Raw genomic sequence first — 13,151 nt, 5'->3', positions numbered from 1 at the left:
AGGCAGGCAAGCAAGCAGGCAGAGACTGAACAGACACTTCTCATCAGCCTCAAGTACAGCGTGCTCACACACACACACACACACACACACACACACACACACAGTAAGACTCGTATCATCATGTCACTCATCATGACATTTGACCTGAGCAGCACTGCTGCATGACCAGGTGCATGCTAGGAAATAAACCTGTCACTCCTCCTGTCCATGTCTCTCAGTAAAAGGATGAACAGAATGGAGAGAATAAATCTGTGTGATTAAGAGACAGACAGCTGAAAGGAACAGGACTGACAGGTGAAGGTATCTCTGACCTATCTGCTGAATTATTCTCCTGCTTTGTACCCCGAGAGATGCTGTATCATCATCATCATCATCATCATCATCATCTCATGTTGTGCCAATACACACACACAAACACACACACGTGTGCAAAATGAAAGTTTTGACTACAAACCCATGTAAATTGTAATCATTTTATTTGTGTAGGACTGTCTTATTAAAAGTGTAGCTCATTGTAGCTTGAATTTTTAAACGGGAAAAATGTAATATGATGAAAAGTTGGGAATTTTTAATCAATTTCATTTTTAATTTATAAAAAAATGGAGGTGAGGATTTCATCAACACAAGGCTGACTGAAATATAGATCCTCTGATCTTATTAAAGTGCAGTCCAGATACTGGTCTAGCTCACAAAAGCAAGATCCTTTTCTATCCTCAATCCCATTCCTCTCTTTCTCCCTGTCTCTCTCTGTGCATCGCTGGCTCTCTGTGTCTCTGTGTGTCCCCCCCCCCCTCTAGCTGAGGGGTCAGCAAGAGAGCTCTGACCCTTATGGAGTTAGAGTCGGCACTTAACAGCATGGACAATAGGGGGTCACCAGGAACTGATGGGCTTTTAGTAGAGTTCTATAAAGCTTTCTGGTCAGTGTTGGGGCAGGATTTGCTGGAAGTGCTGAGGGCAAGCTTGAACGATGGCCAGCTGCCGTTGAGTAGACAAAGAGCAGTCCTAACCCTATTTCCAAAGAAAGGTGATCTAACAGCCCTGAGAAATTGGCGGCCCGTCTCACTACTCTGCACAGACTGTAAGGCGCTCTCCAGAGCATTAGCAACAAGACTAGGGAAGGTTATGGAGCAAGTCATCCACTTTGAACAGACATACCGTGGCAGGTCAATCCACGACAACATACATTTGATTTGTGACATTCTGGACGTCTCTAGGCTATTGGAGCTGAAGACTGGTCTTATTTTTATGGACCAGGAAAAGGCTTGCGACCGGGTTGAACACCAGTATTTGTGGCAGGTTCTAGAGAGTTTGGGGTTCAACTCAGGTTCCATAGCCATGATCCAGGTTTTGTACAGTAACATTGAGAGCGTACTGAAAGGTAACGGTGGTTTATGTGTACTTTTTAAAGTGTATAGGGGTATTAGGCAGGGCTGCTCTCTGTCCGGCATGTTAAACGCCCTAGCCATAGAACCATTACTATGTCAGATAAGTAAGATTACTGGTCTGGGTAACAAGCTGTAATACCCCACACTGTGCATTAGCTTATGCATATGTTGTTGTGATGGTAAATGAACAGAGAGACACTGATATCATAAGAAAGATTCATGTGATATCATCTGCAAAAGTAACCTGGAACAAAAGTGAAGCTATTTTAGTTGGGGATTGGAAAGGTGAGGAACCATGTCTCCCAGATAACTTAACATGGAAAACAGGTGGCATTAAATATTCATACCTGTGTACCTGGGAGACAGCAGTGGTGTAATAACTGGAAAGGTACAGGTGAAAAGATAAAAGGACATCATAATAAATGCTAATGACTTGTTTCCAAGATGTCATATAAAGGGCAGAACTTTGGCTGTTAATAATCTAATTGCTTCAGTGTTACATCACAGACTGGCCTGACCCCCCTCTGAAACTATTAGCAGACCTGCAGGCCATGATGGTGGACTTTTCCTGGAATAAGCTGCACTGGTTACCACAAAGAATACTAAACCTACCCAAGAAAGAGAGCGGACAAGGACTTATCCACTTATTACATGTTCCAGCCTTAACTAGAGCGTTGATCTCCTCAGGATCTCCCCAGCCTTAACTAGAGCGTTGATCTCCTCAGGATCTCCCCAGCCTTAACTAGAGCGTTGATCTCCTCAGGATCTCCCCAGCCTTAACTAGAGCGTTGATCTCCTCAGGATCTCCCCAGCCTTAACTAGAGCGTTGATCTCCTCAGAGACTGTGACTCTGCGACAGCTGGTGGAACTGTCAGGACCGCACTTTGCTCACTCAAAGCATGTTGCAACACGGATATAATCTCAATAACTGGATCAAGTAAACAACCATCAAAAAAAGTCTCTCTCTCTCTCTCTCTCTCTCTCCCCCCTCTCTCTTTCTCCCCCTGTCTCTCTCTCTCTCTCTCTCTGTCTGTCTGTCTCTCCATCTCGCTCTCTCTCGGTCTGTCTCTGTCTCTCCATCGCTCCCTCTCTCTCTTGGTCTCTCTCTCTCTCTCTGTCTGTCTGTCTCTGTCTCTCCGTCTCTCCATCTCTCTCTCCAAAGTTAAAAACATGATTCTGCTTTTTCAGATTCTCCGTTCTTGGAAGCGCTCCACTCTACACCATTTCCACCAACAGAACATGATTTTTTTTCCCTTTTCTTCCCCGTTCTGTAAAAAAGCTTCCAACGAGCACAAAGTTATTTTGGCTTTCTTCGTCCTTTTTATTATTTTTTTTTTTTATTACAAAATAAAAAAGCAGGGATCCAGAAACCACAGGCTTCTCTCCAGGAGAAAATAACATTTAGACAGGTGTGCGACCGCAAGAGCTCACACACACGATAAAGTTAAAGTCTAAAAATAAAAAATTCCAGTGTTTGAGAAGGAGCAGGACAGGACTTTAAAAATAGTTACCCATGTTCATGACGGAGGTTTAAAGATGCAGCGCCGTCTTTTTTTAAAAAGAAGAAAAACATCTCCAACATCAGCTGCTCGTAAAAATCCTGGCTTTAACACGTCTGTCCACTTTCTCTGACGTGTGGAACTCCGACGTCACACGAGTGACCGATTTCCGAGAAAGGAGCGGGACGACGATTTCCGAAGAAAGAGGCGAGAAGCGATTTCCTCAGTGATTTGCAGACTAACATTTACTGTGATGAGCGTTCAAAGCAGGAGAGAGCTAATTAACTGTCTCGGGGTGCTCTGTAACTCACAGCAATAGGGAGCAGCACAAGTGTAATGTACAGCAGACCTCATTTATCAATCTCTTATCACCTCGAAAAGCTACTACAGTGATTTTGTGGTCAGACCAAAGGGAAAAATTAGGGCCAGATTTACATGGTCATGTACGGTGCATTAAAGGAACAAATCCAAACGTCCAGGACGTGCGATACGAGTTGTTTCCCCCCCAACAACTTATGGAATTGTGTTAGTTTTACTTCACCCTGTTATATACAACCTTTTACTCAATCCATTACGAGCATTAAGGAGAAGCACAGTGCTCCAGGAACTGTACATACTGCCAAAAGTTTTGGGACGTCTGCCTTTACATGCACATGAATGTAATATGGAGTTGTCCCGCCCTTTGCAGCTAGAACAGCTTCAACTCTTCTGGGAAGGCTTTCCACAAGGTTTAGGAGTGTGTTTATGGGAATTTTTGACCGTTCCTCTAGAAGCGCATTTGTGAGGTCGGACACTGATGTTGGACGAGAAGGTCTGGCTCACAATCTCCGCTCTAATTCATCCCAAAGGTGTTCTATGGGGTTGAAGTCAGGACTCTGTGCAGGACAGTCAAGTTCCTCCACACCAAACTCACTCATCCATGTCTTTATGGACCTTGCTTTGGTCACTGGTGTGCAGTCATGTTGGAACAGGAAGGCGTCATCCCCAAACTGTTCCCACAAAGCATGAAATTGTCCAAATTGTTTTGGTATGAATCTGAAGCATTAAGAGTTCTTTTCCCTGGAACTAAGGGTTCGAGCCCAACCCCTGAAAAACACTTGAATTCAGTGAATTGGAGGAGTGTCCCAAAACTTTTCCAATATAGTGTAGCTAGTTTAGGTTGTTAATCCTCAAACAAAGCTAAGACGAAGCCTGGCATGTCACGTCTTTCAAACAGCCAATTTACATTGAAATATTGAACATACAAATTATTTAAAGAGAAATAACTGCAGCAGATCGTATGCTGTGAGCTACATTTGAGCTTTCAAATCTAAACTAAAGTCACTGGACAATGTCCAACACTGGCTACACTAACTAGCCTAAAGAGACAAGCTACAAGCATCACCAGCATGAATGCACGAAATACCTACACTGAGGGTGGAGTCTATATTTAATACTTATAGTTACACAGGAAGGTGAATGCAGTGTGACTTAAAACTACAAAGGTGTGTCACACACAACATGCGCGAGTGTTAAGCTGAACAGAGACACAAACAAGCGCACTGTCTAGCAAACAGACCGGACCGTCCTCGCTGAGCGTGTGTGAAGAATTCCTCGAACATGACGAGTGCGCGCACCGAGAGCCTCCTCAAATCCGCCCATCTGTCCGTCCATCTGTCCGGCGCATCATAAAACGTCCGCGCTCTGGCCTTTCCTCTTACACACCACGCTTTAGGTAACATCAGAAAAACTGTGTGTGTGTGTGTGTGCGCGCGTGTGTGTGTTTTATTGTAATTCATACCATACAGACTACACCTAAAGTGTTAGGAATGTCAGGAATCTAAAGCTCAATATTCCACAAAGCTCCTTCTTGCTCAGGATTGGGAAATTAACCAGCGTCCTTAAATATATCCAGAGAAAATATCTGTATCTGTAATCTGTGTATCATCAGTAAAAACAGCACGATGTCCACTCGTCAGCTCTGTGGTCATCGGACGTCCTCTGTATTATTCAGTGTTAGTAAAAGGTTAAATGGTGCAAATCTACAGGCTCTACTCTGGAGCCACATCCTGGCCGATCGGCCATGTTTGTGCGAAGATGGAATTTGTGTAAGTTTCCCCTTTTTCCTTTTTTTTTTTTTCCTGGCAGCTTGGTGAACGGAGCACGAATTCCTCTGATGCGGAAAACAAAGTGTGTCCGACGGATTTTGTTGTCAAAATGTTAAGAAACCTTCACTCAAGTTCTGTTCATTTTTCTCTCTGTCACAGATCTATTTAACACACACACACAAATACACACACTATATATATATATTATACAGACAGTTATGAATGATTTGGATCAGGTTAATGAGTGACTGGTGTTCTTGAGCTTTACTTTATTTGCACGGGGAGTGTTTGCCCATGTGTGTGTGTGTGTGTGTCTCAGTGTCTCTGTAATAATCAGATGATTATTCCAGCTCAATTTTACAAAAACTGCATCTTTAAGGCACCGTAGTGGATCATGTTCAGTATAAAAACATAAATAATGACACAATTAGAGCTGATATAGTAATTGCAGCAACTTATTTAAGATAACAGGGGAAAACACACACAAACACACAAAAAAAGGGCCATGTTTACTTTAGAAAGAAGCCACAGAAATTACATTTCAGTTACTAAAACAAGTGAAAGAGCTTATCTGAGTAGCTTTGGGATGAACGATCAGTACATTAGATCAGTGGAGTGTTTTATTACGTGTAACACGCAGTATTTTACACTTCATACTGTGATAATCAGACGTTTTTAAGAGCATCTGGTGTATTATTAGGTGTCATTCAGATTTAACTGAACACACGGTGATACCGTTTTGTGTTTAAAAGTGATAAACAACTCTTACGTGAAAAGTTTTGGTAGTTTGTTTTAAAAGCCCTAGGAAATATTGTGTAAAGATATCGCGCTCAAGTATCGCGATATTTTCTTTTTTTTGTTGACATATCGTCCATCCCTCAGCCAGGGAGTACTGCATGTTCCCCAGAGCAAACCCTGTTACTCACGGTGTGTGTGTCCTCCTGCAGCCTGGCTCCATACTCCTGCAGGGAGTGACACGACTCTCCCACCGACTCCTCGCTCCTTCTCACTCTCCTCTCAAACAAACCTTTTAAACCGGAATGGTTCCTCCATTTCTGTCTCCTTAGAAACGCCGTGTTTCCCCGTCCACCGAGACTCGGCGCGTGCTCAAAGTCCAAACATAGCGCCGCTGAAACCAATAAAAGTGCAACCGGCCAGCACACGGCTCTCATATTTACTCCAAACAGCATTTAAAAATAAACTCGGTTATTTATTTCAAGTATAGGTTTAAAATAAAGTTTCAGGAAAAGTTGTAAAACTCCTCGAGCATCACTCCGCCGCTCGGGTAACGGTTTACATATCTGCCGTGTCGTGAGCCGTAGCGGTCTCGTGCGCCACTGGTGCGCGAGTTCAGATCGAATTAGGAAGGCGGGGCCTCGGTGCGTGATTGGTCCGTTCAAAACGCCCACTCGAGCATCTTGGCGCACGCGATTGGCTGATTAAAAATCACAGACGGAATGTAATTGGGCGGCACACCTATCGATTTAAATCCGTTCGCCCAACTCGGAGGCTAGTTAAAAGCGAGCGGACGGAAAGTAGGTTAGCCACGCCCCCTGGTGATGTGTCTGAGGTCGCTGATTGGTTGCTACGGCCCCAGCCTCTCGTTCTATGTGAACGAGGGTTCATGATGAAGACACATGCTAGCTTATTTTAAAGAGAAATAAACTACATTTACATTGTAGAACTTTATCTTTTGATTATACGTCACCATTTAACTATGAATAAAATAATCTAACAGCTAACTATATTTGTTTATAATTGTTATTAGCCAAGTGAGCTAGCTAGCGAAGCACAATCGTGTGCTCCGGTTATGTTGCTTGTTTTGTGACGTCACCAAGTTTAATAAGGATTTACACGAGTATTAACAATACATTAAAAAGAAAGAAAATACTGATGTTTATGAATTAAACATACACACTGGAGTCAATCATCTAATGAAGTCGTGTCAGCTTTACACTGTACAGTTTTTGTCAGTCACAGGTACAACAGAATAAATTTCTGGTCACGAGTGGAGAACGTTGGACTGAGAATGCATCATGTGAAAGCTCAGCACTGGAGCTGCATGAGGAGCTCGCTCGGACTCCTTATACGGCAATCTGTCAGATAAATCGGACCATCGGTACATCATTCACACAACACTCCCTTCTTGACTACAATTTTATTGGCGCATCGATTTGTAACAAAAAACATACCCCCCCGCCCCTTCTGCTTTTCACTCCACTGCAAGAACTGATGTTCTGTTGTGTGTACAGAACTGTAGAAATAATTGTGTATCCTGAATTTGACAGAGGAAACAAAACAAAACAAACCAAAAAAATAAAAGAGTATAAAGAGTGAACTCCGGGCTGAAAAAAAGGCAGCCAGCCTGCTGTTACGTTCGCTGTTATCCGTCTGCACAGAGAACATCAGTCAGGCCTGCTCAGAAGTGCTCTAGATGTCCTTGATGACTTCCTCAAGCTCCTCTTTTGTGTACATGTGGAACGTCTTGTTGGGCTCTACTGTAGCCAGCTACGGAGTAAAATAAAACCGGAGAATCGTCAGGGTGAGGGTTCTCATGATCATGAAGTCAGCCTGAGCTAAACTGCACCTTTATGGAGATTATTTGTTATACTGAAGATTGAACGTTTTCTATTAACACCATGCAAACAACTGTTTAACCTCTCCATGACAGAAATGTTTCAGGAAATTACAATTTAATAAGGAATAATATTCACAATTTCAATTAGCTTATAGTTACGTTATGGAACAAACCTAATCCTCATTCTCGCTTAAACAAACTTGTTTTTATTTTAATTATTATTATGAAACAGAAGCAAGTGTAAAGTTCTGACACAAAACCTCATCTGTTACCGATGCTTGCAGAAAAACAGATTTAGATAAAGTTGGCTGAATGAACTGAAAGAAAATTAATGAACACCTTCCGACCAGATTTGGGGTATAAAAGCATATCAAGTGAAGTGTACAAGTTCCTTTGTGCGTGTGACGTGGAATAAAGTTTACCTCAATGTTCGTAGCGTTCAGCTTCTCCTCCATAACCTGCTTCAGGATGGTGAGGGAAGACTTAATGGCTTCTTTTAACGTCATGGACTGGAAGAGAAATCAGGAATCAACAAACATTAATTCAGCCAAAAACAAATCTTTACTCAGTAGCATTGCTCACCAGACTTGCTGATTATCTCTCATTTGTGGTCTTTTCACACTTTAAATAATGCTCTAATTAACATCCAGACAGAACAAAGTGAGCAGGAGTGAAAGTATCTCATAAGGAACCTGATTAACTGGAAGCAAACAGTAACTCCATGTGAAGGTTTAATATACTGTAGAGTTATATGAGTAGTCACTCTAATGATCACAGTGAGATGTTATGAAGACTGGATGCACTGTACACTCACAAGCTGCTACACACCGATGTTAGGAAATGGGAACACATTTTGACAATTTATTTTATATCTATATGTTGTGTCATTTTGGTTTTTAAAAGATGACCCATTTGTGCCATGAGCTCTTATTCAAATTGTAAAAAGCAACCCAGTAGGTCTGTTCATGTGTACCGTGTACCTACCTTGTGATAGACTTCCTGCAGAGAGCTCTGGGCGCCCTCGGATGCTGACCCGATCGCCCTGGCATCACACTGCACGAACGTCCCCGACGGGTCCATGTGGTACCTGTATTCATTTAAAAAAACAAACAAAAAAAACCCCCCAAAAAAAACAGCAAGACTCAATACATGGAGCTTCATGATCTGGATTGCCTGATTATTAGTAAAGCATGCTGTAGATGTGTGTGATTATGTGCTCTTGAGGATGCTTACAGCTGCGGACCCTTTTCATCCACACCTCCGAACAGCAGGGCAACACCAAAGGGACGACTCTGAGGACGGGGAAGAAAACGGATTTGAAACGGCAAAGATACACAATAAACGTGAATTCCCAGCAATGTTATAAAAACACAGACACTTATAAACTGTAAAGGGTGAATTTTTTATTTTTTAAATATAATACTGATATCAGGATATGGATGACCTGAGACATATTTAATAGACTCAAGAGAGCTTTACCATGGCGCCGGGGTCTGCGTCCTCCTCTCCGAACTGCAGAGCCAGGTTCGACACAGCCTGCGTCACGCTCTCTACCGTCATGGTCTCGTTGTAGGTGAACCAGTGATTCTGCAGTATGGTTAAAGAGAAAAAATAATGACAACCATTTAAATACACTATACTGCCAAAAGTTTTGGGACACCCCTCCAAATCATTGAATTCAGGTGTTGTTTTTCAGGCTTTGGGCTCGGACCCTTAGTTCCAGTGAAAGGAACTCTTAATGCTTCAGCTTCATACCAAGACATTTTGGACAATTTCATGCTCTTTGTGGGAACAGTTTGGGGATGACCCCTTCCTGTTCCAACATGACTGCACACCAGTGACCAAAGCAAGGTCCATGGATGAGTGAGTTTGGTGTGGAGGAACTTGACTGGCCTGAACAGAGTCCTGACCTCAACCCCATAGAACACCTTTGGGATGAATTAGAGCGGAGACTGTGAGCCAGGGGATAACTGGGACGCCTGCCTTTACATGCACATGAATGTAATATGGAGTTGTCCCGCCCCTTTCCAGCTATAACAGCCTCAACTCTTCTGGGAAGGGAATGTTTGACCATTCCACTAGAAGCACATTTGTGAGGTCAGGCACTGATGTTGGACGAGAAGGTCTGGCTCACAGTCTCTATTCTAATTCATCCCAAAGGTGTTCTATGGGGTTGAGGTCAGGATAAATTTTCTGAATGAATATTTACTTTGTTATTTCAGTGTTTCTTTTACACTCTGACATTCTACACTGTGGTCATCAACACTTACAGATTATTTGATTAAGAAATAAGGAATACGTCTGCACTGACCTGCGTTTCCACTCTCGCTTTGTCAATAAGTGTTTTAGCATCAGCGATCAGCCCACTCATAGCACAACCTGTAGATAAACAAAGTCAGACAAAAAAAAATGTAAAATAAAACAATGTGTGTATATACAGTATATACATATATATTCACCAAGCTCCAACCTCCAGCTCACTCAGAAGAGACATTTCGTTCTGATATAGTCTTGTGATTTAATTCTTTTTTTTATTCATCGTTATGTTGCTGCGAGTTGCAGCACTACAATTTCTTCTTTCTAACTTCTCATTCTGCAATTCTTTCTTTCAGTCTAAGGCAGAGGTTTTAAATGGCACAGCGGTTTACGCTGCATTAGAAAAAAATTGAACACAGGATGGTTAGCAGGTTGACGCAGGCCACGTTACCGATGTGAGCGTCGATCTCTACGATCTTCTCGATGCTGCTGGGCTCCATCAGGGAAGAGGTGATTCTCTTCTCCACAGCGAGACACACTCCTTCTGACGTCTGAATGCCGATGGCTGTCGAGCCCAACTGCAAAACATCAAAGGAGTGTTCCAGAAACCAGAAAGAACACGTACAACCATGAAGAAATTTTTTTAAATGTAATACAGTGGAACCCGGGATTGTGAGTAACGTGCTGTATGAGTGCTTAAAATTTAACTTTTAATTTTAATGAGCGATAACTTGCAGAACTAGCATCACGCGATGAGCTTGTGCAGGAAGTCTCACAACTGAGCCGACGGTTCTTCTCTCTTGCTCCGTAAAACAACAGGAGCTTCCCGTGTATTCGTCCTCAGTCGGCATGTATCTCCACACCAGCGTACTGTTTACTATAGTACTGTGACCACACGTGTGTGTGTGTGTGTGTGTGTAAAGCATTTTCTTATTTTCTGTCTGAGTGTAGTCCTTTAATAATCCCACAAGAAGAAAAGGTGGTAAGAAGAAGGAGATGATTACTGTAGGAGTATATTACATTGTATATTAATCATTATTTGTTTCAGGTACAATAATTGTACATAAAATACCATTATAAATAATTTTTATATGACTATTTAGGGTGTGTGGAACAGATCATCCAACTTTACGTTATTTCCAATGGAAAAAATTTGCTTTACTATATGAGGAATTCCGCTCACCATCCAAGGTTCCACTGTATCCTAATTTGAGTGTCGCACCTTCACCCGGGCAATTCAGAACGATCACAGCAGAAGGCAGTGACATGGATTAATAAAGAATATTTAAATCACTTTTAGAGGACATTTTCCTCTAGTGTCCTTTTGATTACATTTTTCACTATGACTTGCAGAAGAAACTAATTTTCTTGTCAAACCTAAGACACTAAAACAGTCTTTTTTCTGAACTTTTTCACGTTACAAATGAAGTACCTTGATAGCTTCGATGGCATATTCCACTTGAAAAAGTCTTCCTTCTGGAGAGAAAGTGTTCACGCCTCTGCGGAGAGAAACGTCTCATTAGTAATTACTCATTACGTCAAATAGTAATCTTTCGGGGCTTAATACAAACATAAAATTGCATCTAAAAAAAATAAAAAATCACAACATGAACATCTTTTCAGTAACCCAGCGACTCTTCTCAAGCTTCTCTTCGCATTAGTTATGTGAAAGCGAATGAAGTGTGTTCAGTTCCCATAGCTGATAAACATCATAACTGCTTAAAAAAACTGTGTGTTGATGCTGATGTGTTAAAGCTTGTCCTGTAATAACGATCTGGCAAATCAGAGCCGTTATTAACACTGATAATAACACTGACGATCTCTTGATGATAAAGTGGACTTTAAAACAGGCTGTATGGAGGAGTGGAGGCTCTGTAGATCAGGAGCACTTATGCAAACCGCCGAGGAAGAAAAGAAAAAGTACAAATAAATAAAGTGTGCATCTGAGTCTTATCAGCATCTGGTCTATTAGTTATTAAAAATATAATTCAGAGTAACAACAGAGTAACACTGAGGAAAAATCTCATCTACTCGTGCACTCTAATGACTCGACGAGACTGAACTGAAAGTGAAAGTTCCCTCTGCACCGTTAAAACAAGGACATTTTCTTACCTATCATATTCTGATCTTGTGAGGAACATCCTGGATCGTCTGAGAAGAAATAAAACAACAGAAGGCAAATTTAAGAAAGCATCCTGAGCTAGACTGAGTGTGTTTATGAATAAATGTTGCTAGCCTGTATGTGGGAAGGCCTCAACCATTTCCCAAATCTGATTGGCTGAACCTCCGACGAAAGGCGGGAATACAAGATTTACATCAATGCTATTGGTTAAACCGTACGTCAATCTTACTCCAGGTTGCCATTCAAGCTCGCGCTAGCGAAATCACCACTCTGATTCATAGCTTCTTATTAGCCAAGTTTTGCATATTGCGGCGATTTTAATTTTAAAATCCAGCTGTTAAAATGTCGGACACCGTCACTGTACTGTTTCTACTGTTTATTTCGCCATAAGCAAACTGACAGCTATTAGCTACAAGCATGGGGCACACTGTTAGCCAGCTAGCTAACACGGAACAACTCACTTCCCACCCGTATTGAGACAAACACATCCTCCCGCGCTCCGGAGGAATATCTGCCGCAATACGGGTGGGAAACAAATAACGCGAAGTGCTAAAGTAACTCAAGTTAGCCGCGGCGCTCGCCGGTATCTTATCTTATAAATCTCTTATTTTATCACTCTTACAAAACCAAATTTCAAATGTTCGGATAACTTCAACGTCGCACCTCACGTTGTAAACGAAAACATGTTTCTAAATTTTCACACATTTTAATTAGTCAATGATAAACGAATGTCTTACCTATTCTTGCAGCAGAGTGAGTTTGCTTGTTTCAGCAGTACAGGAAGTGCGCCGGTTTAAATGGTCCGGAAGAAACCGTGGCACCCAAAAGTTTTAGTTCCTACCTAAAATATACACCTGTTTCATATACAAGCTTGTGACAGTTACGAATTTATAATAAAAAATAAATAAATATTATTTAAAAAGTCAACTATATAATTATATAAGTGCTTCATGTTACTCTTTCGTAGTAAGTAAAATAATTTTATATGAAATATGTATTTAATTACACAGACTGTTGATACCATGATTTTGAAGTCATGACAATTCTGCATCATAACCTTGCTTATTTTCTTATAACAGAGTGTTTGTTTCGTACATAATTCCCGCCCTAATAAATAAATAAATAAGAAGAAGCCTTTGTTATTGTCATATATACACTATATTGGCAAAAGTTTTAGGATGTCTGCCTTGAATGTAATATGGAGTTGTCCCGCCCTTTGCAGCT

The 13,151-nt window shown here is 41.5% G+C and overlaps 2 protein-coding genes across 4 annotated transcripts in view; both read right to left on the bottom strand.

Moving 5' to 3' along the window:
- sort1a (sortilin 1a) overlaps window positions 1–6,322 on the bottom strand; it is a 22,027-nt gene extending 15,705 nt beyond the window's left edge. The window contains exon 1 of one of the 3 annotated variants that reach the window (XM_058373225.1): window positions 5,898–6,322. In XM_058373225.1, coding sequence (XP_058229208.1) covers window positions 5,898–6,161 — 264 coding nt within the window. In that variant the 5' untranslated portion in view covers window positions 6,162–6,322. Of the gene's footprint in view, window positions 5,856–5,897 lie in introns of those variants that run through there. The other 2 variants (XM_058373224.1, XM_058373227.1) reach the window with 2 other exon arrangements.
- A 792-nt stretch (window positions 6,323–7,114) lies between these two features.
- Window positions 7,115–12,785, bottom strand: psma5 (proteasome 20S subunit alpha 5). Its single transcript, XM_058373240.1, has 10 exons — window positions 12,665–12,785; window positions 11,918–11,956; window positions 11,238–11,304; window positions 10,257–10,383; window positions 9,861–9,928; window positions 9,029–9,136; window positions 8,783–8,841; window positions 8,534–8,636; window positions 7,972–8,058; window positions 7,115–7,479 (listed from the first exon to the last, which is right to left on the bottom strand). The coding sequence occupies exons 2-10, from the start codon at window positions 11,944–11,946 to the stop codon at window positions 7,402–7,404; spliced, it is 726 nt and encodes a 241-aa protein (XP_058229223.1). The 5' UTR covers window positions 11,947–11,956; window positions 12,665–12,785; the 3' UTR covers window positions 7,115–7,401.
- Between the last annotated feature and the right edge of the window lie 366 nt (window positions 12,786–13,151).

The sequence above is a fragment of the Hemibagrus wyckioides genome, linkage group LG21, assembly GCF_019097595.1.
Source record: "Hemibagrus wyckioides isolate EC202008001 linkage group LG21, SWU_Hwy_1.0, whole genome shotgun sequence".
Classification (NCBI taxonomy): Eukaryota; Metazoa; Chordata; class Actinopteri; order Siluriformes; family Bagridae; genus Hemibagrus; species Hemibagrus wyckioides.
This window is presented reverse-complemented; position numbering and strand designations above follow the sequence as displayed.

Coding starts and splice junctions, on each gene's coding strand:
- psma5 (XM_058373240.1), bottom strand. CDS start 11,946: ATGTTCCTCACAAGATCAGAATATGATAG. Junction 10,384..11,237: donor ATGCCATCGAAGCTATCAAG/GTACTTCATTTG, acceptor GATGTTTTGCAG/TTGGGCTCGACAGCCATCGG. Junction 8,059..8,533: donor TGCAGGAAGTCTATCACAAG/GTAGGTACACGG, acceptor TTTCTCTTCCAG/TCCATGACGTTAAAAGAAGC.